The 21788-nt window shown below is 53.3% G+C and overlaps 9 protein-coding genes across 9 annotated transcripts in view; 4 read left to right on the top strand and 5 right to left on the bottom strand.

The window, feature by feature from the left end:
- Positions 1-347, top strand: part of CTHT_0039280 (serine protease-like protein) — a gene marked incomplete at both ends in the record, with an annotated part of 3259 nt that extends 2912 nt beyond the window's left edge. Inside the window, one exon of the mRNA XM_006694276.1 lies at positions 112-347. Coding sequence (XP_006694339.1) covers positions 112-347 — 236 coding nt within the window. The remainder of the gene's footprint in view (positions 1-111) is intronic.
- An 801-nt stretch (positions 348-1148) lies between these two features.
- CTHT_0039290 (uncharacterized protein) lies at positions 1149-2794 on the bottom strand (the record flags this gene model as incomplete). Its single annotated transcript, XM_006694277.1, has 3 exons — positions 1149-1202; positions 1304-1559; positions 1614-2794. 3 exons carry the CDS (start codon positions 2792-2794, stop codon positions 1149-1151), a joined length of 1491 nt encoding a protein of 496 aa, XP_006694340.1.
- Positions 2795-4197: 1403 nt separating this feature from the next.
- CTHT_0039300 (uncharacterized protein) lies at positions 4198-4842 on the top strand (the record flags this gene model as incomplete). Its single annotated transcript, XM_006694278.1, has 3 exons — positions 4198-4366; positions 4444-4733; positions 4798-4842. 3 exons carry the CDS (start codon positions 4198-4200, stop codon positions 4840-4842), a joined length of 504 nt encoding a protein of 167 aa, XP_006694341.1.
- Positions 4843-6473: 1631 nt separating this feature from the next.
- On the bottom strand, positions 6474-8039 carry CTHT_0039310 (putative pyridoxal phosphate binding protein; the record flags this gene model as incomplete). The annotated part of the gene is made up of 1 exon (XM_006694279.1): positions 6474-8039. The coding sequence occupies one exon, from the start codon at positions 8037-8039 to the stop codon at positions 6474-6476; it is 1566 nt and encodes a 521-aa protein (XP_006694342.1).
- Positions 8040-9716: 1677 nt separating this feature from the next.
- CTHT_0039320 (uncharacterized protein) lies at positions 9717-13630 on the bottom strand (the record flags this gene model as incomplete). The annotated part of the gene is made up of 3 exons (XM_006694280.1): positions 9717-9934; positions 10005-12905; positions 12961-13630. The coding sequence occupies 3 exons, from the start codon at positions 13628-13630 to the stop codon at positions 9717-9719; spliced, it is 3789 nt and encodes a 1262-aa protein (XP_006694343.1).
- Positions 13631-15031: 1401 nt separating this feature from the next.
- Positions 15032-15772, bottom strand: CTHT_0039330 (ATP synthase f chain-like protein; the record flags this gene model as incomplete). The annotated part of the gene is made up of 5 exons (XM_006694281.1): positions 15032-15057; positions 15129-15194; positions 15298-15448; positions 15645-15659; positions 15725-15772. The coding sequence occupies 5 exons, from the start codon at positions 15770-15772 to the stop codon at positions 15032-15034; spliced, it is 306 nt and encodes a 101-aa protein (XP_006694344.1).
- A 485-nt stretch (positions 15773-16257) lies between these two features.
- CTHT_0039340 (NADH-ubiquinone oxidoreductase-like protein) lies at positions 16258-17058 on the top strand (the record flags this gene model as incomplete). Its single annotated transcript, XM_006694282.1, has 3 exons — positions 16258-16472; positions 16581-16688; positions 16749-17058. 3 exons carry the CDS (start codon positions 16258-16260, stop codon positions 17056-17058), a joined length of 633 nt encoding a protein of 210 aa, XP_006694345.1.
- A 517-nt stretch (positions 17059-17575) lies between these two features.
- On the bottom strand, positions 17576-18788 carry CTHT_0039350 (uncharacterized protein; the record flags this gene model as incomplete). The annotated part of the gene is made up of 4 exons (XM_006694283.1): positions 17576-18019; positions 18192-18387; positions 18636-18724; positions 18786-18788. The coding sequence occupies 4 exons, from the start codon at positions 18786-18788 to the stop codon at positions 17576-17578; spliced, it is 732 nt and encodes a 243-aa protein (XP_006694346.1).
- Positions 18789-19672: 884 nt separating this feature from the next.
- Positions 19673-21597, top strand: CTHT_0039360 (uridine kinase-like protein; the record flags this gene model as incomplete). The annotated part of the gene is made up of 8 exons (XM_006694284.1): positions 19673-19918; positions 19994-20071; positions 20144-20193; positions 20258-20402; positions 20555-20647; positions 20715-20769; positions 20829-21060; positions 21114-21597. The coding sequence occupies 8 exons, from the start codon at positions 19673-19675 to the stop codon at positions 21595-21597; spliced, it is 1383 nt and encodes a 460-aa protein (XP_006694347.1).
- Positions 21598-21788: the final 191 nt, after the last annotated feature.

Consider the following 21788-nt stretch of genomic DNA (forward strand, 5'->3'; position numbering starts at 1 on the left):
CCTCCTCTCTCTCTCTCTCTCTCTCTCTCCCCCCCCCCGGGCAAACCCTCCTTTTTCCCCCCTATCTCTTACTTGTGGATGGAGAATGTGGGTTGCTAACTCTTGAGATAGACTTCCGCCTGCGCGCAATGACCTTCGACTCCGTACCTTGGGTCGTCACCATGAAAAAGTGCGAGCACTACTTCCCCACCATGGAACTCATCAAGGACCCGAGTGAACCTTGTGGCTGGCGCCGCGTCACCTACGAGAGCGGGAAGGTCTATCAAGGGGAGGGCCCAGATGGGGTCGTCCAGCCGGCTGGGGAGAGCACAGATATGGATGTTGATATGGGAGTTTGCGATATTTAACTCCCGAGGTGGGTAGTGTCGTGGGTGAAAAGTGAGATATAAGGGGAAGTGGTTAAGTAAAGCAAGCCAAACAAAAAAAAAATGTTATGGGTTCTCGATATAGGCGGATTGGATGGGGCATATCCGGGAAGGCATGCTCAAACTTAATGTATTTTGGGCTACCCTGTGACCTGGACGGAGGTAAGAAGAGGGCTGACATTGTATTCCCAGGACATGATTCAACAGGAGACGGGGAGAGGGGGGGCTCAATGACTCCATTAAAAACTAAATGATCCTCTAAAGAACGGTATATACGTGGAAGGAGAAAAGGGGGGGGGGGAGGGAATGTGATTGTAATACCTACTGTCAACGCAGTGTTTAGTATACCAGTGTGTGAGACTACTATTGGTAGTTGTATACATATCGTAGGCTGGGTGGATAGAGTGGTGTAATGGGATAGACAATGAATCTTATCGGTTCTGCACAATCAAGTGTCCCATCCAATTTCGTCCGTTCTACGGGCTAGGTGATATGAGATGAAGAGAGATGGTGGCGGTGATGCGCCTATGCCATTAGCTTTGCAGATCCCAAGACGATCTAGAGGTAAGGGAATCCAGCTTGTTACATACAGCGCACTAATCCTTATCTTTGGGGGGACAAGCCCCGAAGTGTAATATATTCCTAATACAACCTCTTACACTTCTCGTCTGTCTATATCTTCAGGCTCCAATACCTGCGCGAAAAGGTGTCTCTTCCTTCCCATTCCTCACAGCGGAATCCCCTCCATCAACTCCATCGTCCCCTCCCTCCCCACAGTGATGATCACGTGCCCAGGGTCTTGGTCATGAAGCCTGCTTCGCAGTAGGAGAAGTAGTACTACTCAAGGTTAGCAACTCATCAGTAAACTTACACAAAATCTTCCCATCCATCTAGAGCACCACAACATGATGTGGGCCTTGAGAAGGTTATGAGCTCACCTCCCACTTTCTCCTGAACACCTCGACATCCCCCTCCGTCCAATTCGGATTCTCCCTCGTCAGCGCCGGTTTGATCTTGCTGTCAAAATTGGCCAGGAACCGCTCCCTCCAGAGACGTAAGGTACGGGCGTAGTGTCCTCCGATATTCTCGATTCGCTCAATGATCAACGTCCCGGTCGATGCGGCAGTAATGTGGTTGATGAGCTGCGTCGTCGAGGGTAAATACCCGCCGGGGAAGATATAGCGGTTGATGAAGCTATTCTCGTCAGCATCTCACATACCAAGGACAGTTATGCAAGTAGTGACTTACTCCTCCCTTTTGGAATACTCTTCATGCCTTCCCTCGGGCATAACAATCCCCTGCAGCACCACAATCCCGCCCCTCCGCTTCACCAACGCATCCACCCTCTCGAAGAAGCCCCTGAGTCCCTTCTCCCCGACCGCCTCGATCATCTCGATTGAGACGACCTTGTCAAACCTCTCTTCCTCGCTCTCTGGCAGTTCCAGCTCGCGATAATCCATCAGTAGTACCTCGACCAAATGCCCCAGTTCTGCGTCAGCGATCTTTTGGTCGGTCCAAGCCTTCTGCTCGCGGGAGAGGGTTAGAGAAGTGACCCGACACCCGACAGTTTTTGCGGCGGTGATCGCAAAGCTGCCCCATCCAGAGCCAATTTCCAAGACGTGGTCAGTCGGTTTCAGCCGGGCAAGCGATATGATATGTTTAATTTTCCTGTCCTGCGCTTCCTCCAACGTCTCCTCCCTCCCAAGAGGGGGGTTCGCCTCCCAAATGGGACACGAATACGTCATATCCTTTGATAAGAATGCGGCGAAGAGCTCATTCCCCAGATCATAATGCCTCCTCACATCCCTCCTCGCCCTTGCCAACTCCCCCTTTTGTGTCCCCAGCAACTTGGTCACAACATCCCAGGCTTGTTTGACACCTCCTAGGAGACGGTTGAGCACTTGCGAGGGGAGTGTTGTGCCGTTGTGGAGGGTGTCGCGGTTCAGGATGAACAGGCGGAAGAAAGCAGTGAGGGAGGGCCGCACGTCGAGGTAAGAGAGGAGGTAGGACGAGGCAAACCCGTGGTCTGTTTGGAGGAGGAGGAGGGGGTAGACGGTGAGGGAGCGGATGATGAGGGTTGTGGTGGGGGGTTTGTGAAGATTGGTGGTCTTGGGGGCGTTGTCGGCGCCTGCTGTGGGCAAGGAGTCGTTGTTGTTGGGGGAAGCAGCGGGCGATGAATCTTCGTCGTGGGTGAGGCCGTTGTCGTTGACCTCGATATGAGGTTCATGACCTTCAAGACACGAGATGCGCCCATTGTTGTGACAGTGGCAGTCAACTTCTTCCCCATCCTCAATCGGCTGCCCAAAGACGTATTTCCTCCCCTCTGTCTGGTCAATCACAATCAGTGCACCCGTCTCGATATTGGACAGGCGCGAAAGGACGGCCATCTTGGCCAAGTCACAGATCGAGGTCCAGAGAAGGGCAGTCATGATTGCTGTTCGCTCGTGAAGCAGTCACTGATCAGTGGGTTATGTTGAAGGTTGAGGAGAACTGGACATTCAGTAGATGGGGGTGGGGGTAAAAGACAGGAAAGGACTGACAAGATTCGGGTCTTTGACGAGTGAATGACTGAAGGTATTTAAGAGGATGTTGTTTGTGATGTAGTGAATGGATGGTTTGGAGAGGGGAAATGGATTGATTGTCAGCTGCTTGGCTGGCGAAATATGAGAAGTGAGGCCAGTTCTTCAGGCGTGGTTGGATGATCTCTCGTGTGCTCTGGTTCAAGTTTTAGGGAACATGGTAAATTCTATGTTTGCTTCATCGCGAGTCAAAACGTGGCTCACGACTGGAGGGTGAAGGATTTGAAGAAAGAAGAGCAGATGTCAGCAAGATCACAGGTTCCTGCACGTCAAGATTGTACTGGTTGCTTGATTGCCGTTAGATAAGTCGACAATGAGCTTTGGTAGAGTGTTTGCTCCGGAGCAGGTCTCCATGTCAGATCGTGGAAGCCTAAACACAGTTACAATATTGCATGAAGTCTCCGTTTGTATGGCGTCTCTGGAGAAAGCCTTAATGATAACTGTCACAACGTTTGTTAATGAACGTAGTAATTGAGTCAGCATTCACTTCATTGATCCTTATTTATCACGGGAATATACGGTCAAGCAAGCAACAACATGTAAGCTCCCGGGTACCATACGCCGCAGTAATGATCACCAGTGAGTTGGAACTTATGCTTCGACTTGTCTTGGTCATTCAAGATTGAGGTTTGTTCGATTAGCCCTCTCACAGATGATACCTAGGAGATTCTCTTGCTAACTTCTATAAAAACAATATACAGCTGTAAAATTTCCTAGATTAAGAGATGAGTGGTCATCAGGGATAGCCTATGCCTGCGTTGCAATGAGAGCTGTTTATAGGGCAAGTTTTCGACTATGGATGGTGTCATAAATCCAAGCGACATGGTGGCGTAAAAACTGTCTCATTGAACTGGATTCCTGAGAAACGAATACTCAGAAAACCTGGGAGACCAGCCGGCTGAAATGCCCTTAGGTTTTTTATTTGCTCAATTTGGTTTTTAGTTTCCATCCCAACTCTTTCGTAAAAGTCAAATCGACGTCTTCTAGCACGTTGTCAAGTTGTTAAACCATATCCCACCTATCGCGCTTATAGCGGCAAATAGCCGCGGCTTACACTACCCTACTGTCACGACCGCTGTACATACGCGTAAAATTACAGCTTATTCCTGGGCCTGTCGCGCCAGTATGTGTTCCACATCCATGACAACTTTCGCGACGCGTCTTGATTTCGACATCATCTCATCTCACCGCCAGCTTCTGCTCCTCCTAAGACCTGGCTCCGCAACTCAGGAAGTGATCTCAACCAGATCAAGATGATAGCCACCGAAAAGCCCATTCTCACCATCAAGCCTGCATCCGGCACCTTCTCCAAGGCCACAGCTCACCTCCTCCCTTGCCGGATTCATTACGACGGACCAGTTGACCCTGTTGATCCGTTTTGGGACCCGAAAACCAATTCTAATGAGGGCAAGTCTTTTACTGGTTGCTTACGATCGTAACCTATTTTACTAACATTTGAGCAAAAGCGAATGGTGCCAATACGCAACAAACTCAAACAGCCTACTTCCGCGGGCGCAAACTCCTTGGCACACCGCTGTCCCTGCCTCAGAATTACCGTGGCGTGATTGCTGTGCCTACCGCTCCCGAAGATACCGCTAATAGCCAGCAAAGGAGACCAGAAGAGGAGCACATCGAAGTGATCGATCTCGACCCCGAACTGCTGCAGGGTAGTTTGGAAGCTCAAGCAGAATTCGACAAGCTGGTTGTCTGGGGGCATGAGACGACTGTTGATGGCGCGGCTGATCCTTATGTACGGGCAGTGGAGGAGTGGATTGTTTTGGCTGAGAAGGTACGTTTCGTCAGATTTTGTGACGGAGATTTTAGAACAAGGAGATGCTAACTTGAGGTGATAGATACACACCTTCGAGGGGCCTTCATCAGAGGAAAACAAGAAGTAAGGCTCCTGCTTTGCCATTTGCGTACGTAGTTAAACAATCAAGTCGACCCGCGGTGGTAGATGCCCGCGGCATGGATATGGCCGGTCAACCCTCAGCCGCTGGTGAGCCATGCCGACCGGGTAACCTGCCGGCATTAGGCATCAAGGTTTTGCCATTATCAGGACTTGATGCCAGTCGACTAGACGACGTGGAAGGACCCTGGTGTTAGATAGCTACCGGATCACTGCATCTAAACCAGGGGACACCGGAGACAAGAGACTCGCTCATCTCCCTCAGGTGTGGCCTAAGCAAGAAGTCAGCGTACAGGGTTAGAAACGAGGGTTAATCACGACAAGTATCTGCTTTATAGGTGCTGGCGAGCTATTTTCCCGGCAGGTTTACGTCAACAATGCCCATAACGAGATAGATATATTCTAGGCTATTGTTGATGTCATGTACGCTTCGACTACCTACGTAGTTCATGCCAAAATGTAACACCCTTCATCACGGATACACCAGAATTGACCATGCAATTTTCCCCCCAAGCTGCCCCTCCCCCTTCATGCGGGGAACAAGTACTCGATGTTAGAGCAAGCTGTGCCATTTGTTCCGCTGCAGTCTGCAGCTGGCTGCCCCGCTGTTGGAAGTGAAGACGGAGAAGATGCCTTGTATGGCCGGTAGTTACCTCGACGGCTAGCGCTGCACAAGTCAGGGCAAGGGGAGGGAGAGAGGTTGCGAGTGGATGAAGAGAACAGCATTGTGACCGACTGGCCTGCTTAACGTTCCGCATTCCCCTCGATCTCAACTTACATGGCAAACTGAGTAACGGAGGAGGAACTTTTAGGACAGGACATGCTCTCCAAGTGCCAGGTGTAACGTGGGATTTTCAGGCTCACCTGCGCCTGTATCTCTCGTGTTCTTCCTCCGCCCTATAGAAGCTAGAATTTATGCACGCATATATATGCCCGATGCACTACAGCCTCAAGTTCCCGACCAATGAAGGCAAACCTCCTTCGAAGTTTGGTTTCATTACGTTCCTTTGTCTGATTCGTCCTCCCTCAGTTCCTCGTTTTGAGTATTTTGCAGTACTACCTCCCGACCTACCAAAGGTTGTATACAAGATCCTAAGTAGCAAGCAACTTACCCACAACTTAACTTCTGACGCAAACTTGCGACACCGACCACATGCTTGTCAGCTATATATACGGGGAAGCTGTCTTCCCCTCATCTCTTTTCTCTTCGTCCCCTAGATGTCCAGTCTTTTTGCAGTACATCCAACTCAGCCAACGCAAGCCTTCCAATCTCTACCGTCCTCTTCTTTAGCAGGAGCAGGGGCAGCATGACCTCGTCGTCCTTGCTCAAAATGCCAGGTCTTGGGGATACATTAGCACAATCTGTCCCGCCACATATCACGATGGGCGACCCTACAGGGGAGTGGTATCCAAATCGAGTGAAATTCTGGTGCCGTCAACGCAGGTACCTCTGACAAGACTGACACTTATGATGCTAGCAAGACCAGCAATGCCACCTTGATTGAACATCTTTTTTCAACTCTTCTAATATGACACCTCGTCCATTATACCTTAAATGCTCCCGTTGTGCAACTTAGATCATCCATACTCGACCAGGACCCAGATGTCTCTAAGTTGATCTTAGCACGAATCCCTCAACTCCTGCTCTTGAAGCTGCTTGTATTCCCTTGCCATCCCGATCTTCGCCGTATCCGAATGAATCAGATCATCATCATCCTTCAATATCCTACCCAACACCCGTGCTAACCTCTTGATACCCTCCACAATGTTCTTCTTATCCTCCCACGAAAAACATAGCCTCACATTATTCCGAAACCCCCCATTCTTCTCATCCCCTTTCACCTCAAACAATGTCCCCGGCGCAATGATCAAGTTCTCTTCCTCCCTTGCCCTCTGGGCCAATCTCTCCGTGTCTATGGTCTCCGGGAACGTAAGCCACACAAAGTATCCTCCAAACACCGATACGTCGCCTGACACCCCGTTCGGCCCATTCCCGTTCCACACTTCAACTATATCTGGCAGCTCTTCTTTGATAGCCTTCATGATCAACTGATACCGCTCTTGCAGCGCCGGCTTGACCACACCGTCGATCCAGGCAGGCAATTCCCCGCTCTGAAGCATCTTGGCGAGGATCGCGGCTGCAAACTGGCTTGCTGCTCCCCCGCTGCGATTCGTCCCTGTCACGGAGAACCCGTGAACGAAGTCCTTCGTCCCATGGATCCAGCCCGTGCGCATCCCCGGCCCAGCCAGCTTGCTAAACGAGGCGTTGGAGATGGCATGGCCGAAGTGTTTACCAGGGGGGTCGTGTGGTGACCGGCCAAGGGCGATGTCGATCTGGGATAATGTCGGCAGCGGCCTTATATTGCGCTGCTTCATGTTTGTGGCGGAAATTTTGTCGGCGGTAGTCCACTGCAAAAAGTCATACACATCATCCGATATGATCAACGCGTCATGCTTCCTCGCCAGCTCAACCATCCTCCTCCTCTTCTCCACCGACATCGTCTTCCCCGATGGATTCGCCGAAGTAGCCACCAAATAAATCACATATCGATAAATCTTCCTATCCTTCCCAGGATTCTTATACCTCACCTCACCCACAAAATCCCCTGACCCCCTCCCATCCTCCCCCTCCAACAACCATCTCAACCTCTCCAAATCCATCCCATCCTCCTTGTCCTCCCTCACCGCATACAACCTCCCCACGAAACCCGCATCCTCAAAGATGGGGCACCCCAGGAAATAGCACGGCGCAGAAATGATGATCCCCCTTGTATACCCCGGATCGGTGAACGACTGTAAAACGCACGCAATACTCTGGCTCGCGCCGCCGGTAATTGCGAAGTTCTCTGCTTCCCAGACGTCCTTGATACTCGCGGAGCATTCCTCTTCGGAGGAGGAAAAAGTTCGTGGTTGCCCTGCCGACTCGAATTCATCAAGTGAGGGGTAAACCTTGCAAAGATACTCTGCCAATGCCTCACGGAGGGGTTGGTATCCTGGGTCTGGGGCGTATTGTAAAGCAGAGATGGCGATTGCAGGGTCGGAGAGGACTTCATTTGCTTTGGCTTGAATGAGGTGTGTGGGTAGGAGAGAGGGGGCGGGCCAGCCGCGGAGGAGATTGATGAGATGCTTGGTTTTGGTGGGTTGATGTTCATTCTTGAATTGCGAGGAAGGTCGGATTTCCGTCATGTTTGGGGTCATTTGTAAGGGCGGAGATGAGGGAAATAACTGGTTTGGTTTGAGTCGGGAGAGGTCGAGTGAAGACCACAGAGGTGAGGGGATGCGTGATGTTACGGGGAGGTGACGCCAGCGGGGGAAGGCTGGCCGAAGGAACATGTACTGCTTGGTGACTTAATCCACTGATTTCATGGGTTGAACTGTAAAAGTCTTCAACTTTAATTTGTTCAGCCACTCGCGGGTTTAACTTGATCGAAGATCTTAAGATTTCTGGAAGGGGTAGATGCTAGTGAAGCTGTGAGTTGAACAGTGAGGTGGGGCACGCTCCACATACCCTAACCCTGAATACACTTTTACCCCTGAATCTTCCAAGTCTCAGGGCAGCAGTTGAGAGAAGCTGTGAGGTGTTTTTTCTTGCTTGCTGTGGACTGTGTGGTGATGGCTGTGACTGGGAAAACATGGGATATGGTCCATCAAACTGCATTCTTATTTGTTCTTAGAGGTGTGTTTGACACCGTAAACTTCTATGCGCTGTGGACAGGAGCCAAATCCGATAGAGACTGTTGGCTAGTCACGACAACACTCCCCATCTTTCACACAAGCACAGACACAGAAACTTCATTTCCGTGCAGCCACATAGAGCCACGAGCTAGCTAGTAGGTAGGTGTGTGAGTTGGTAAAATAGACATCATCAATCACCATCGCCCTTTCTCTGTCCATCCATCGTTATGGATCCATCAATCATCGTGCAGCACTTGATGAAATGCTGGTCGACATACTCTATCGGCAGGCCTGGTTGATGTGTAATAGATATTTTTGGACTCTCCGGCATCCATCCGTCCATCAATATCCTCCTTTCATTCCTTTCCTGTCTCGACTGGTTGATCAGCTCAGACTGGCTTGGTCAAGTCCATCGACATCATGATATCCGTCTTTGTTTTCTGAGAATACCTTCTGGGGAAAGAGCCTGAAACTAAGAAGACCAGACCCATAAGAATTTTTCATCGTTGACCATGTCCATCAAACCAAGCCAGACTGCAGCCCACCAAGTCTAGCCATCACGCCGTATATCCCAGCGCGACATCATTACCGTCATCACACTTTAATTCTTCACCACCAGCAACCATTCACATCGTCACAAACGCTCCAATTTGCACCAAAGCAAAAAAAAAAAGCAAAGGAGAAAAGCAGATCAGAGAAAAAACGCCCAATTATGTTCATAGTCGCGACCTCTGTCAAAGTTTCTCTCCTTCACACCTCCAAAGCTCATCATCAGCTAATTGCTTGGCTGACCGTCATCTTCTCCACACCACAGTCGCAGTCCTGTGTAATATTACTTTCTCAATCATGTCCACGTCGCTGCCGTAAATACCAGACACGCGCTCGTCGTTTCGTTATGGCTTAACGCAGTGTATTGTGGTCCAAGAAAGATGGGGCCAGACCATTCCGCATTCTCCAACACCCTTCTATCACCTCCACAAGTTCATAGTTATGGTATTGCCCAGGCAGGGCATGTCGGGGCTTGGCAGCTTAAAGGCTACCAGCTACCGAGTATCTTTCGTTAGAAAAAAAAAGACTTCGAAAAAAAAAACCTGAGAAAACCAACAAAACGCGACATCTTGACAGCTAGTATCGCTGTTACTTGTCAAGCAAGTAGCAGCTTTCCATATCAGTATTGGTATTCTCATCTTACGCAGCATCTTCAACTCTGCACAGGCGCCGCCCCACGATTCCAATTCTCTCTACCGCGATATCCACCACGGCCATGGCCTCTGCTATGTGGCCCAGAGCCAGTATTTTGCTGGCCTCCATATGTATTCGACCCATCACGCGGGCCTCTGCTCTGTCTGGGCCCAGCACCGCTGTGTCTGCCTCCACGCGGGCCACCACCACGGCGAGGGTTGCTCCTGGTTCGACCAAATGGGACAGTAACCGTCTTCGGCTCAGCGCCAGGAATACGAATGTGCCAGACCGTACCTGCCCCCGAGACATCAGGAGGGAAACTAATCGGATCGGCGCTCGTAGCATGCGGCAGCAATTTCTTTGGAAGCGGCTCCGGCGGGGGACTCGGCTGCCAAGCCATCTCAGGGACGACGGTTGGCACGCGAACAACGGGAAGGGAGCCCATCTCCTGCTCTTCGAAGCATTCCTCGGCCATGGGTTTTGTGATGCGCGGTTCCTCTTCGGCGACAACTGCCTTTGCGGGTGCCTCGCGTTGCTGCTGCGAGGCACGGCTCAGGGGCTCAACGTGGGGAACGGGAACGGGTGCCTTAACGGGATGGGGAACCTTGCGATCACCAAGCAGGCTATCAATGCGGGCCTGCCACACGTTATCGGGCTTGCGGGTAGTCGTCGGTGCGGGCTCGGACTCCTGCGTTACTTGCTGCGACGTCCAAGCCTGCGGCTTCGGTTTCTCCGAAGCAGGTGTCAAACGCAGGGGTTCTCTAGCAGGGCCGGTCGGCGGGAGACGAACAACAGGACGGGGACCTGGTAGCGAGACATGGGGATGGCTGGCATCACCATCGAAAGCAGGATGACCCGGCATATCAGGTGGCGGAGGTGATGGAGACTTGGGCCGCACCTGTACTTCAGGAGCAACTGGATCGACAGGTTCCTGACGGACAGGGAAGAACCGAGATCCCCTCGCTGAAGAAGGAGCCGCTGTGGTACCCAAGAAAGAAGTGCTATACTCTGTCACGCTCGGGCCCGCCGGTGCTTGCTGAGCGACCGCGGGTTGCGATTGAGCAGTCGAGGCCCACGACTTGTCCTGGCCAATTTGGCGCGAGTGGGTGGTATCTGCCTCGATACGCCTGCCATTCTCATCAGTCTTGACTGGGCGCCAAGTATCCCGAACAATTGGTTGATTCAGCGAGCGACCGTCAGCCTGGGGACGACGCTCGGGCTCTTCGAACTGGGGCTTGAGCATTGCAGTAAACTTTTCGTCATTCAAACGGGCAGCGGCAGCCCAGGCGTTGCGGTTAACGTCGCGTTCTCGCTCTGCTTGAGGGAGTTGGTGCGACGGAGGACCAATCGGTGGTTGCCTGGCCGGCTGGGCTGGCATGCCCGGAGCCTGGCCAGTAAGGTTGCGAGCCCCGTTCGGAGGAGCGATCGGCCCAGGTCCAACGGGGGGCAAATGAGGCCCAAGGTCCGATGCGAAAGTGCCGTTGCCCAAGCTGCGGTTGTTTGGTGCGGCCCAGACGTTTTTGGTCTGAGGTTGAGGGCCCCAAGATACGGGCGGGAGTCGGTCACCGGGCCGGGGAGGCGGCGGTCCCCAAGGGTGATGAGAATGGGGTTGGCCCGGAACGCCGTGTGGGTGTGGGTGGGGCTCGAGATTGGTGTGTGATGAGAGAGGCTGTGGCTGCATACCGTTCGCAGACAGAGTAGGCTGCTTGGCGGGTTCTAGTGCAACAGTCGGGGGCATTGCTGTTGGTTGAGGTGCCGGCGGCTGTTCCGGTTGTGGGGGAGCAGACTGCTTGTGTGGCTGGATCTGTGTAGGCGCCGGCGTGGGAGCCGGAGCAGGAGTCGGTGCTGGAGGAGCCTGTGCCTGTTCCTTCGGGGAGTCATGTTGTGTAAGCGGCTTTTCCTTCTCTGGAGTGACCTTTTCGGCCTCTCTAGCAGCCCCCTCGGCTGCCTGCCTTTCTTCGACAGCCTTCTTCTCCGCGGCAGCTTTCTCGGCTGCAGCCTTCTCAGCGGCGGCTTTCTTCGCAGCCTCCTCAGCAGCCTTCCTTTGGCTCCTCGATTCTGGAGCCGGTCCGAGCGCCTCGAGTTTGGCACGGAGTCTCTCTCTGCGCGCAGCTTCTTCTCTTGCTTCTTCCTCCAAACGGCGGCGCCGGGCCTCTTCTCTCTTTTGGATCATCAGCTTCTTCTGAAGCTCGAAGTCCTCCTCGGTCACCACAACGGCAGAAGGCTGCAACGGAGACTGTTGCGGCGGTGCTGGCTGATAGGGAGTCGCGTGGGTAACACTAGGAGATGCTCTCGGGCCCCAAGAGCCTTGCCGCGGCCCACCATGGGGAGAGAAGCCACGGGGCGACATGGGGCTGAACCCAGGCCCCTCACTGCCGGCCGTCATTGAGCCACGGCGAGCCTGAATGAGTTCAGGAGGGGGCAAGGGGTGCTCGGGCCCACGGTACCTCCAGCTACCACTACCACCGCTAACCGTGGAAGAACCGCGCCTGCGATCATATGGGTCATTCCTCCAAGAGCCAGCGCCAGGAGGATCATGTGGACCGGGCTGATCAGGGTGAGAGCGTTGAAGAAGTGACGGAGGGGGCGGACCACGGCGGTCAAAAACAGGCTCGTAGCGACCCGAACGAGAGTTGAACAGCTCCCGGTTTCCCGGAGGAGCACCGTCCCTCCAGGGACCTCGGCTGAAGTCGTCGGCGGACATCTCCCGCAGGGGAGGAGCGGTAGGATGTGCATCTCTGGACGGAGCGTTGGCTTCGCTAGGTGTGGGCTCGACCACGACTGGCGATACTTTCTCAATTTTAGGGAGAGGGGCCCACGGGGACTTGGTCGGCGGGGGAGGGGCAGGCGGCTTCGCGACCAAAGTCGGCTTTTCTGAAGAACCTTTGAGGGCTAGACCAGGTTTCATCGACGGTGACGCAGTGCCGGGCGTCGGCGACTTGGGCTTGTCGGCAGACGCTCCGTTTTCCTTCTTCTCTAACTCCTGGTTGGAATTGTCCTCGTGATGGGCGATGCTAATTTTTGTACCGTCTTTCCAGGTAATGGCGTCTGGCGTCCAATCAGCGTCGTCGTCTTCGATATCTGCCCAACTCGACTGGCCCTTATGATCGTCGGGATTGAGGCGACTAGCCACATGGATGCCGAACTTTTTGAGCTCCTCGTCGGTGAGCTTCTTAGGGTCTTGGGGAAGAGTGGCTGTTGAATGTGTTAGCAGAAACACTCTGCACAACGGTCAAAAGGGAACTCCTACGTCGGTTCTTGTTCCAAACGGCATTTGGATCGGGCGCCGAGCCTGGCTTCCCGTTTGTAGAAGACTTAGAAATAACGCCGCCCGTCTTTGCGATTAACCGGGGCCGGTTGGTAGATGTAGTACTGCTAGAGCCCGAGGCAGAGCCAGAAGCCGAGGACGACTTCTCGGCGGCCTTGGCCTGAGAGCTGGGCGTAGTGCCCTTGGACGTGAGGAAGGTCTTGTTGACATTGACAGCCTTAAAGGTGGTGGGCTTTTTGAGGGTAGTTTTCGGCTTTGCGTCGCTCTTCGTCTTCGAAGCATCGGACTTGGCAGCTTCGTTGTCGGATCCTCCACTTATGCTAACTTCTGTTGAGTTCACCAGATCGTCGACAATGTCGGTCAAGTGCTTGTTCTCAGGCTCTTCCGTGGTATTCCCGACGGTCGGAGCGGCTGAGGAAGCGGCAGCGTCGCCATTTACTGGCGGTTGGCTAGAATCGACATTTTGGGAGTCGGTCGAGTCGATCTTGACAGTCTGGACGGCCGGCGCGGGGCGGCTGGGGTTAGCGACGAGGGGACGAACAAGGGCAAGCGTCGCGCAAGCGGACGGCGGGGAGAGGCTTGGGCTTACGGGCTCGGCAGCAGAAGTCAGTTGAGCTTCATCGGATCGTTGGTTCTGTGAGTCAGTTGCCATTCTACACTTCTCGGCTGGATTGGTGGTCTGCGGTCGAACGGCGATGGGTTCTTGGTGTTGCCCGATTGCGCGTCCAACTGTTCGCGGGGTAAGGGTAGTATCGAGTATCGAAAATCTACAGTCGAAGTCGGGTAGGGATGATGATGTCTGCGAGACCGTAGGAGCCGGTCAGTAACTTGAGTTTGCTCGATGCAGCGCAGGCGTTGGAAGGGGAGAAAATGAGTAGAAAAAGTTATGATGTTTCTGGCCAGTTATCGATGGCTGGCGCATGGCACGCCCTGCCTGCTCTTGGCTTGTGCGACCACAGCACCGGAGGGGACGCTGGCCAGGCGCTGGGGCGCTCGCTCGCTTGTTGGACTGCTGGATGCTGGACAGGAACAGAGCGGTCCGAGCAAGGGACTACAACGATACGATGCCCATCCGCAATGCCAGCCAATTTGTGGGGCCTCAGGCCAGGCGGCAAGGGCTGAGCCAGAAGTGAGCAGTTGGAAGCATAGAAGAGGCTGACTTACTTCTCCTTGCTGGAGCTGGAAATTGGTGCAAGACCGAGGTCTGCGAATCGACGAGCAGTTGCAAAAGAGAAGAGGGGAAATGGATTAACTCTCTGCGATCGAGGAAAGGTGGGTGAGGGAAAAGGTAAGGGGTTGCACTCCGCGAGTTTGGATGTGAAGGTGCAAGAATGCGGGTTGAAAGGTTGAGCCTTGTGTAGCCAAGTGCTGCCGGCCTTTGCTCAGCGGCCACTGAGGCAAGGGATGTGAGGGTGAGCTGCTGTTGCTGTCACTGGCCACCCTCTCTTCGTGGCCGGCGGTTGGTGGACTCGGCACATCAGGCTGCCAAGACTTCCGGATTTGGTTTAGCGTCACAGGTTTCCAGGCGCGGGGCGGCAACGAGGCCCTTGCCCTCTCAAAACTTTGGCTTTCATCTTGACAATACCGACTGTGTTGGCTCATTGTGTTTACCAGGAAAGTTTGCAATGGTTTGTCATATTTCGCAAATTGAAATGAATTCCCCGTAATTTTCTGCTAGATTTTTTTATGGACTATGGAGTAGTCCGAAGCAGGTATTCGGCCGGTGAGCCTCTCAAGGAAATGAAGTGCACACATTGACTCCTGATTGTTGCATGATGTTCGCTGCCATCTGATCAAACGCATCCTGAGTCCTCAAGCTGGTTTTACATCAAGCTAGCCATCACTTTGGCTGAGCCAAACTATGAGATGAAAGCTATTTCAGAAGTTGTATTCCCCAGTAAGATCATGTTGCACTCCTCAACACTGCGCTGAAGCCTCGGTGAGAGAACAAAAAAACCCTGTTCGGTGCCGCTAGCACTCAGTCTATTGCAACAGCTTATGTACATGCCTGGGTAACGACCAAGCAAAAGGGCACACCAACTCCACGGCCAGCTTAGTGGACATTGTTCTTGTGGTGGCCTGTAGACTGTCAGCATGTTCCCTCTCGACCGAGCAGCCCGTTGTAGCTAAGGACAGCCAGGAGCACTTACGGAGGTGGAAGTAGTAGTTCTGCGCATAGCCGACGATCAGAAGGCCAATGATGGCATGAATAACAGCTGTATAAACAACATCAGCACTCGAAGCTCCATTCAACGCCCAGCTTGCCCTCTGCCCTCAGGGACTCGAGTGCCAGCCGGATCACAACCCAGGGACACATACGCTTGACGGTCGGGTTCTTGCCGAAGTGCTTAGCCTGGTACTTGCCCCAGAAGCCCTGAGGCTTGACTTCGGGAGCCGCACCACGAGGGAGCTTCTCGTAGAAACTGACGACGCGCTGCATACGGACAGCGTCGGGGTTGGCGCCGATCATCTGCACCTCCGTGTCAGCGACTCCGATAACCATTTATAAGCCAGTATTCCCTCCTTTAAGCTTCACCATGGGCCTCAGGCTCCGTCCGATCCGCGGTGTCGTCGTCTATGTCTTCCTCCCATCCAGCCTGGTCCCCCATCCTCCCCGCAGCTCACACTGTCTTCCCAAGCGCCCTCAACGGTCAAAAACAACATACCTTCGGAGAAGCGACCTGGAGTTAACCGTTAGAATTTTATCTAAACCTTTGGACCACCATATCCGCAGATTCGAGCATACCTTGGGCGGGATGAGGGTCGAGAGCGCCCGGCGAGTGACGTAGCTCATTTTGGCAGAGGTGTCGTGCAAACGATATCGTTTAATCGTTCGGGTCGGGCGGCAAGACAACAAATCCCCAGCTTCTTTGGAGATTCGTGGGTCCGGCTCAATTGGCGAGGGCGAGGGGGGACAAGATCGCGGGTGCAGCACAATTGAGCTGTTAAAGATGGAGTCCGGCCGGATCGCACAACGCTGCCTTTGCAGCGGGAAAAGCCAGAGCAAGAAGATTGGAGCGGTTGTTCCCGGCTGACCAATCACACGTAGGGCGGTGGGGTAAGAGACCTCCCACTCTTGGCACCGGCACGGGCGAGGAGCACCACCCAAAAGGTTGCGAATCGCCTCAAGGGCAGCAAGCATCATCGACTCCGTCAGCTTGGCAGAGTTCTCGAGGGGGGACAGAACAAGCTCGATCGTAATTATCCCTCGAAGTCCAAACTGCCTTGTAACCTTACCATCACCAATTCCCCTCGTCGCAACCAACAACCAAAAAAACCATGTCCTCATTACGCCCCGCCGCCACCTCTGCTGCGCGGCTGCTGCGCAACAGCACGGCCAGCTCCCGTGCTACTGCCGTCGCCGTTATGCCCTGCCGTGCAGCCCACAACATCCACGTCCCCGTCCAGAAGGAGCGTACGAAAGAGGACTCGCCTCTGGCGACCCTGCCGCGGAATGCGCCCGATTACAACGTTCCGATTGATATCGCGACCTCGTACGCAGCTCTCCCTGCCCTTGCCCCTATTCCAGCTCTAGCTGGGTGATATTGAGGGATCTGTGATGTTCAGACCAATTGACGTTTGTCTGTCTTCTCAACGCATAGTACCTTCACCCCGGTGCCCAAAAATGTCCAGGACGGCAGCGAGGAGAACGTCGTTCCCGCCGGTCTGATCTCCGGCGCGCCGATGGAGCTCCAGGCGCGGACAGTCCGGTATGTCTTGCCTCCCCACAGCATCTCTTTTCCGAGCTCTACCTAATACGCGTGTGCCAGCATCTACAAACCCGCCAAGCCGGCTACGCAATCTGGCGAGAAGAACACCCAGCTCTGGCGCATGGACTGGGACGTGCTGGGCAAGGGTCACCGGTGGGAGAACCCGCTTATGGGCTGGCAGTCGTCGGCCGACTTCATGCAGGGCACGCACCTGACCTTCAAGACGAAGGAGGACGCCATCGCCTTCGCTGAGAAGCAGGGCTACGAGTACTTTGTTCAGGAGCCCAACGAGCGGCACTTCCGCCCCAAGGCGTACGCCAACAACTTCCTGTACTCACCCGGTAAGCTTAAGCATATCCGGACCAAGTAAATGATGAGGAAATAGAAGGGGAATGGTGGGGGAAAGGTTGCTCGGTATTCTGTCTTGTACATAGGTCGTGGCTGGCTTGAGGCAATTTGGAATTGGCCAAGATAACATGAAGAATGCGACGGCGACAGTTACTACATTCAAGAGCAAGCAAACACTGGCCCTACGTTTGACTAATTCGGGATTTAATCTTCCATGCCACTGATGTCACACTTCATGAGAAACTTAAGAGCTCCAGAAAAAACTGAATCTGGTTGAAGTGATAGTATTACGCGAAGTGTTCCATGAACGAAATGGTCATGATAACGCCGCCACCATGCTAACTATGCCCCTGGCCGTACCAACCATGGTGATCATGATAATGATAACTCGTAACCATCCCTATGTCATAGCCGTGCCGTTGTCCCCATAAACGCCAAACCAAAAATCAAAAGCCATGGCCATCCCGTGGCACTAGCATTACAATTAAAAGCCCATCGTACTATGCTTCTCGTCGTCAGTTCACCCATGTTGTCAGTCATCAAGTATCCATGGGCTCAGGCTTATCCTGGCCCTCGGGGTTCATGCCCAGGTCGATCTTCTCCGGGAGATTTCTCCCCTTGGAGCGGCACACATCCTCGGCGTGGATGCGAGTGCGCATCAGCCACAACAAAGATGGCTCCGCGTGCGCGGGGTACCGACGGCGCAGCATCGCCATGTTGACCTTGTAGGCCACGGTACGGCGGAGGTCAGGGCTGAGCAAAGCCGCAAGCTCCGGCTGGAGGCTGTTATGTGGGAAGATGATCAGAGCCATGGTCTGCTCCAGCTTCTTCAGGAACTTGGGGTTATTGGCCGCCCGCGGCGCCAAGTTGTTGGTCGCGAACTCAACCGCAGGTGTCGGGTCCTTGCCCTGACACATGCGGATGAGCTCGATCAGATGAAGCTGGAGAAGGTCGAAGTGAAGCTCTTCATCGACATCCAGCAGCTGTGTCTTGTCAGCATACGTTGCTTGGCCAGCAAGATGAAGACAGATATGAGGAATAAAGGTTGCTCATAGTGGAGTGGTTCTTGCTCGTCATCGGCCAGAAGCCTATGAGTGGTGCATGATAAACGTGTTCTAATCATAGCAACAAAAAGAAAATCTCGTAGTAACTTACCTCTGGGTCCCATTCATTGAGAAGAGAGATTGCCTTCATCACAATCCCCTCAAGGATGAGCATCATGATGGATGCCCGGCACTCAACGAACTCCTGAGACTGCTGGAGATCTAGCTTGGCCTCCCTGCAGAAGCTCAGAGCTGCCTTGGTGTGAGCCATAGAAGTAAGATAGTCAAGGATCATGCGATTGATATCACTGGTAGGGAAGTCAGTAACCGCAGCCATGTCGATAGTTGTTGTAAAAGCAAGGCCAGAAAAAGGTTGAGGATGGCATTTCAGGGTTCAACGAATTTGCAAAGTTCTCCACATCAGACAGTTCGGAGAGATTCCCATTGATATGCAGATCATCATAGTGCCAGTGGGCGGGCCGGGCGCTGCCAAAATATGCGCGCGAAGGTCCGAGAGTAGCTCCGGAAACAAGAAACAATGGAAAATGACACTTACTCCTTATGAACTGCCATCTCGGCAACCCGCCTGTCAAAGGGATGAAGGCTGGCGGGCGCCTGCGCCGCGCCTGACAAAGTGGCCGAGGCCTGATTGTACGAGGACGCGTTAGCTCACTTGATCCAAGACAAAGGATCAAACGTCATCTACCATCATGTCGATTTGGGGATCGACATACCATCCCAGCTATGCAAGCTGTGGTCCCAGTTTTGAAGTTTGAGTGGGATATTTGAGGGTTCGGGAAAAAGTTGTGAGCTGTGGGCAAAATGAGATTGAGGGAGGAAAAACCAACAAGCGGGATGGATGGAGGCCGGGCCGTCAAAGCTCCTCACCTGTGGTGGAGCCTAAGATCACAGACCGCAAATGGTGGGTCTTGCTGCTTGGCCACAATGTGGCGTTCAGCCCACAGCGGGGTGGCTGCCGCACCAAAGCTCAATCATGGCTCAACGCAGTTCCGTCCTGTTGCCCCTCGCTGTGCGTGACCTGTATCGCTGTGTCGCGCTGCCAGCTCAGTGGGCCACCCACTGATCTGAGGTATGGTAGCTGGCAGGCAGAGTGGATGCCCCGCATGACACTTGACACTTGGAGGAAGCAGAGATGAATCCTGAAATTACAATTCAGCAGACGACGGCGCAACTGCAGATAAGGCATGAGGCTTGCAACTGTTGACGCCTCAAGTACCTGTGGACGCTGATCTGACCTCCAGAAGCTCTGGCCAGCTTCAGTCTGCGATCAAGAGCTGGGTGACGACGACGTCCAGGGTCGGGTTCCATCGGCTTGGGTATTTCAATAAGGGACTAAAAAGGAAAAAGGGAATTTATATTTCCATCTTTACATCAGATCACACCTCACCTGCTGTTCGCCTCATCATCCATCTGACGTCGACCAGAGGAACCACAGGGTTCCGTCCAGAGAATCCGTTCGACCTTTCCACGTCGCAGCGACTAAAAGAAACTTCGGTTCTGGATCATAATCCTACAAGGCGTGACCTGCCTCTGACCCTGAGGTTCGGTCACCACCCAGCTTATCTCACCACCATGTCTCCCACTTCAACCGGTACCTCGTCAGATGCCAGCTCCCTGGTCAACGGCGTCAACAACATCAAGCTCTCCGACCGCTCCAAGACCGACGCAGACATTCTTAGTGAGAAAGCGCATTATGCGCCGCCCTGGGCCGATGTCAGCATCATTGGCATTGCAGGCAGCTCAGGCTCGGGCAAGTCAACACTCTCTCAGGCCATCGTGAACAAGCTCAACCTGCCGTGGGTTGTAATTTTGTCTATTGTAAGTCCCAGGCAGGGGAGATGAGGAGTGTATGGGTGATGTGGATAGATGAAGCTCATGCTGGCTTCCCCGTAGGATTCCTTCTACAAGAACCTCACCCCCGAGCAGTCAAAGGCGGCCTTTCTCAATGAGTACGACTTTGACTCTCCCGATGTAAGTTCCAGGCCTTCAGCTTGTCCACTGTGCGCCGTTGCATAGACGCTCATCGCCATCATCCTATTCTAGGCCTTGGACTTCGATGCCCTAGTAGAGCGACTCCGTGACCTCAAAGCCGGGTGAGTATTCGGCCCCATGTGCAGTTTCAGGGGCTGTGTTCTGATGTGTTGTCTTGGATTGTAGCAAGCGTGCCGAGATTCCCGTGTATTCCTTTGAGAAGCATGCCCGTCTGGACCGCACAACGTCCATCTACTCGCCCCATGTCCTTATCCTTGAGGGCATCTTTGCGCTTTATGACCCCAGAGTCCTTGAACTGCTGGACATGAAGGTAGTCACACCATCGCAGTCCTATGCAGTATCCTGGGTCTAACTTGGTGCTGCCACATAGATCTTTTGCGAGGCTGATCTGGATACTTGCCTGTCAAGAAGAAGTACGGCGGTTGTACGACCTCCTTCCGTAAACTGACCTTTACTGACCAGTCGCAAGTATTGCGCGACCAAAGAGATCGGGGACGCGATCTCGAGGGCATCATCAAGCAGTGGTTCAAGTTTGTCAAGCCTAACTTTGAGAAAGTAAGCTTTACCTCCTTTTTTTTTTCGCTGAGCGTTGGCTAAGCTGAGACAGTACGTGAACCCTCAGAGGAAAGTGGCCGACATCATCGTTCCAAGGGGTGTAGAGAATCATGTCGCTATGGGTACGTTGGCCCCTAGTCATTGTAACGGTAGTTAAGTAACTGGATATTGACTCTTATAGCCATGGTGACCCAATTTATCCAGCAGAAGCTGCTCGAAAAGTCAAAACATCACCGTGCAGCCCTGACAAGACTTGAGATTGGAGCACATTCCGAGCCTATGTCTAAGAAGGTTAATGTGGTGAAACAGTCCCCTCAAATTCGTGTTATGAACACGATCGTCCAGAACATCGACACCTCGAGCGAAGACTTCATATTCTACTTTGACCGCCTAACTGCACTTCTCATCGAGCAGTACGTCATGCACCCTTTTTCTACATTCGACACCAAGCTAACGACCCTTACAGAGCCCTTAACCAAGTCCCATTCGTCCCTGCAACAATCACAACCCCCCAAGGCTGCACCTACGCCGGCCTCCGCGCCAAAGGCGAAGTCTCAGCTGTTCTCGTTCTCCGCGGCGGCGCAGCCCTCGAAACAGGCTTACACCGCGTCATTCCCGACTGCAAGACCGGCCGCATTCTGATCCAAAGCAACATTCGCACGGGCGAGCCCGAACTGCACTACCTATCTTTGCCGCCCGACATCGATAAGCACGAAGCGGTATTGTTACTCGATGCGCAGATGAGCAGTGGCGGATCGGCGCTCATGGCTGTGCGGGTGCTGCTGGATCATGGGGTGCGCCAAGATCGGATAGTGCTGGTTACGTTTACCGCCGGGAAGATGGGACTGCATCGGTTGACGAAGGCGTTCCCTGAGATTAGTGTTGTTGTGGCGAATGTCGTGCCGGATCTTGAGGAGAGATGGGTTGAGAAAAGGTACTTCCGGTGTTGAGGACTAGGAAATAGTGCGACTGGATTTGAGGTTGAGTTGGTGCTTTGCGATGGGCTCAGGAGAAGAGCAAGGATTAGGTGTAAGGCATAAGTATCTCAATGATTGTTCTGGTACTCTCATTTCTGGCATACGGGCGTGTGGGAGGATTTGGCCTGCTTTCTGCATGGCGTCGGCGTCGATATTGGCACGGT

Source organism: Thermochaetoides thermophila, assembly GCF_000221225.1.
Source record: "Thermochaetoides thermophila DSM 1495 unplaced genomic scaffold scf7180000011816, whole genome shotgun sequence".
NCBI lineage: Eukaryota > Fungi > Ascomycota > Sordariomycetes > Sordariales > Chaetomiaceae > Thermochaetoides > Thermochaetoides thermophila.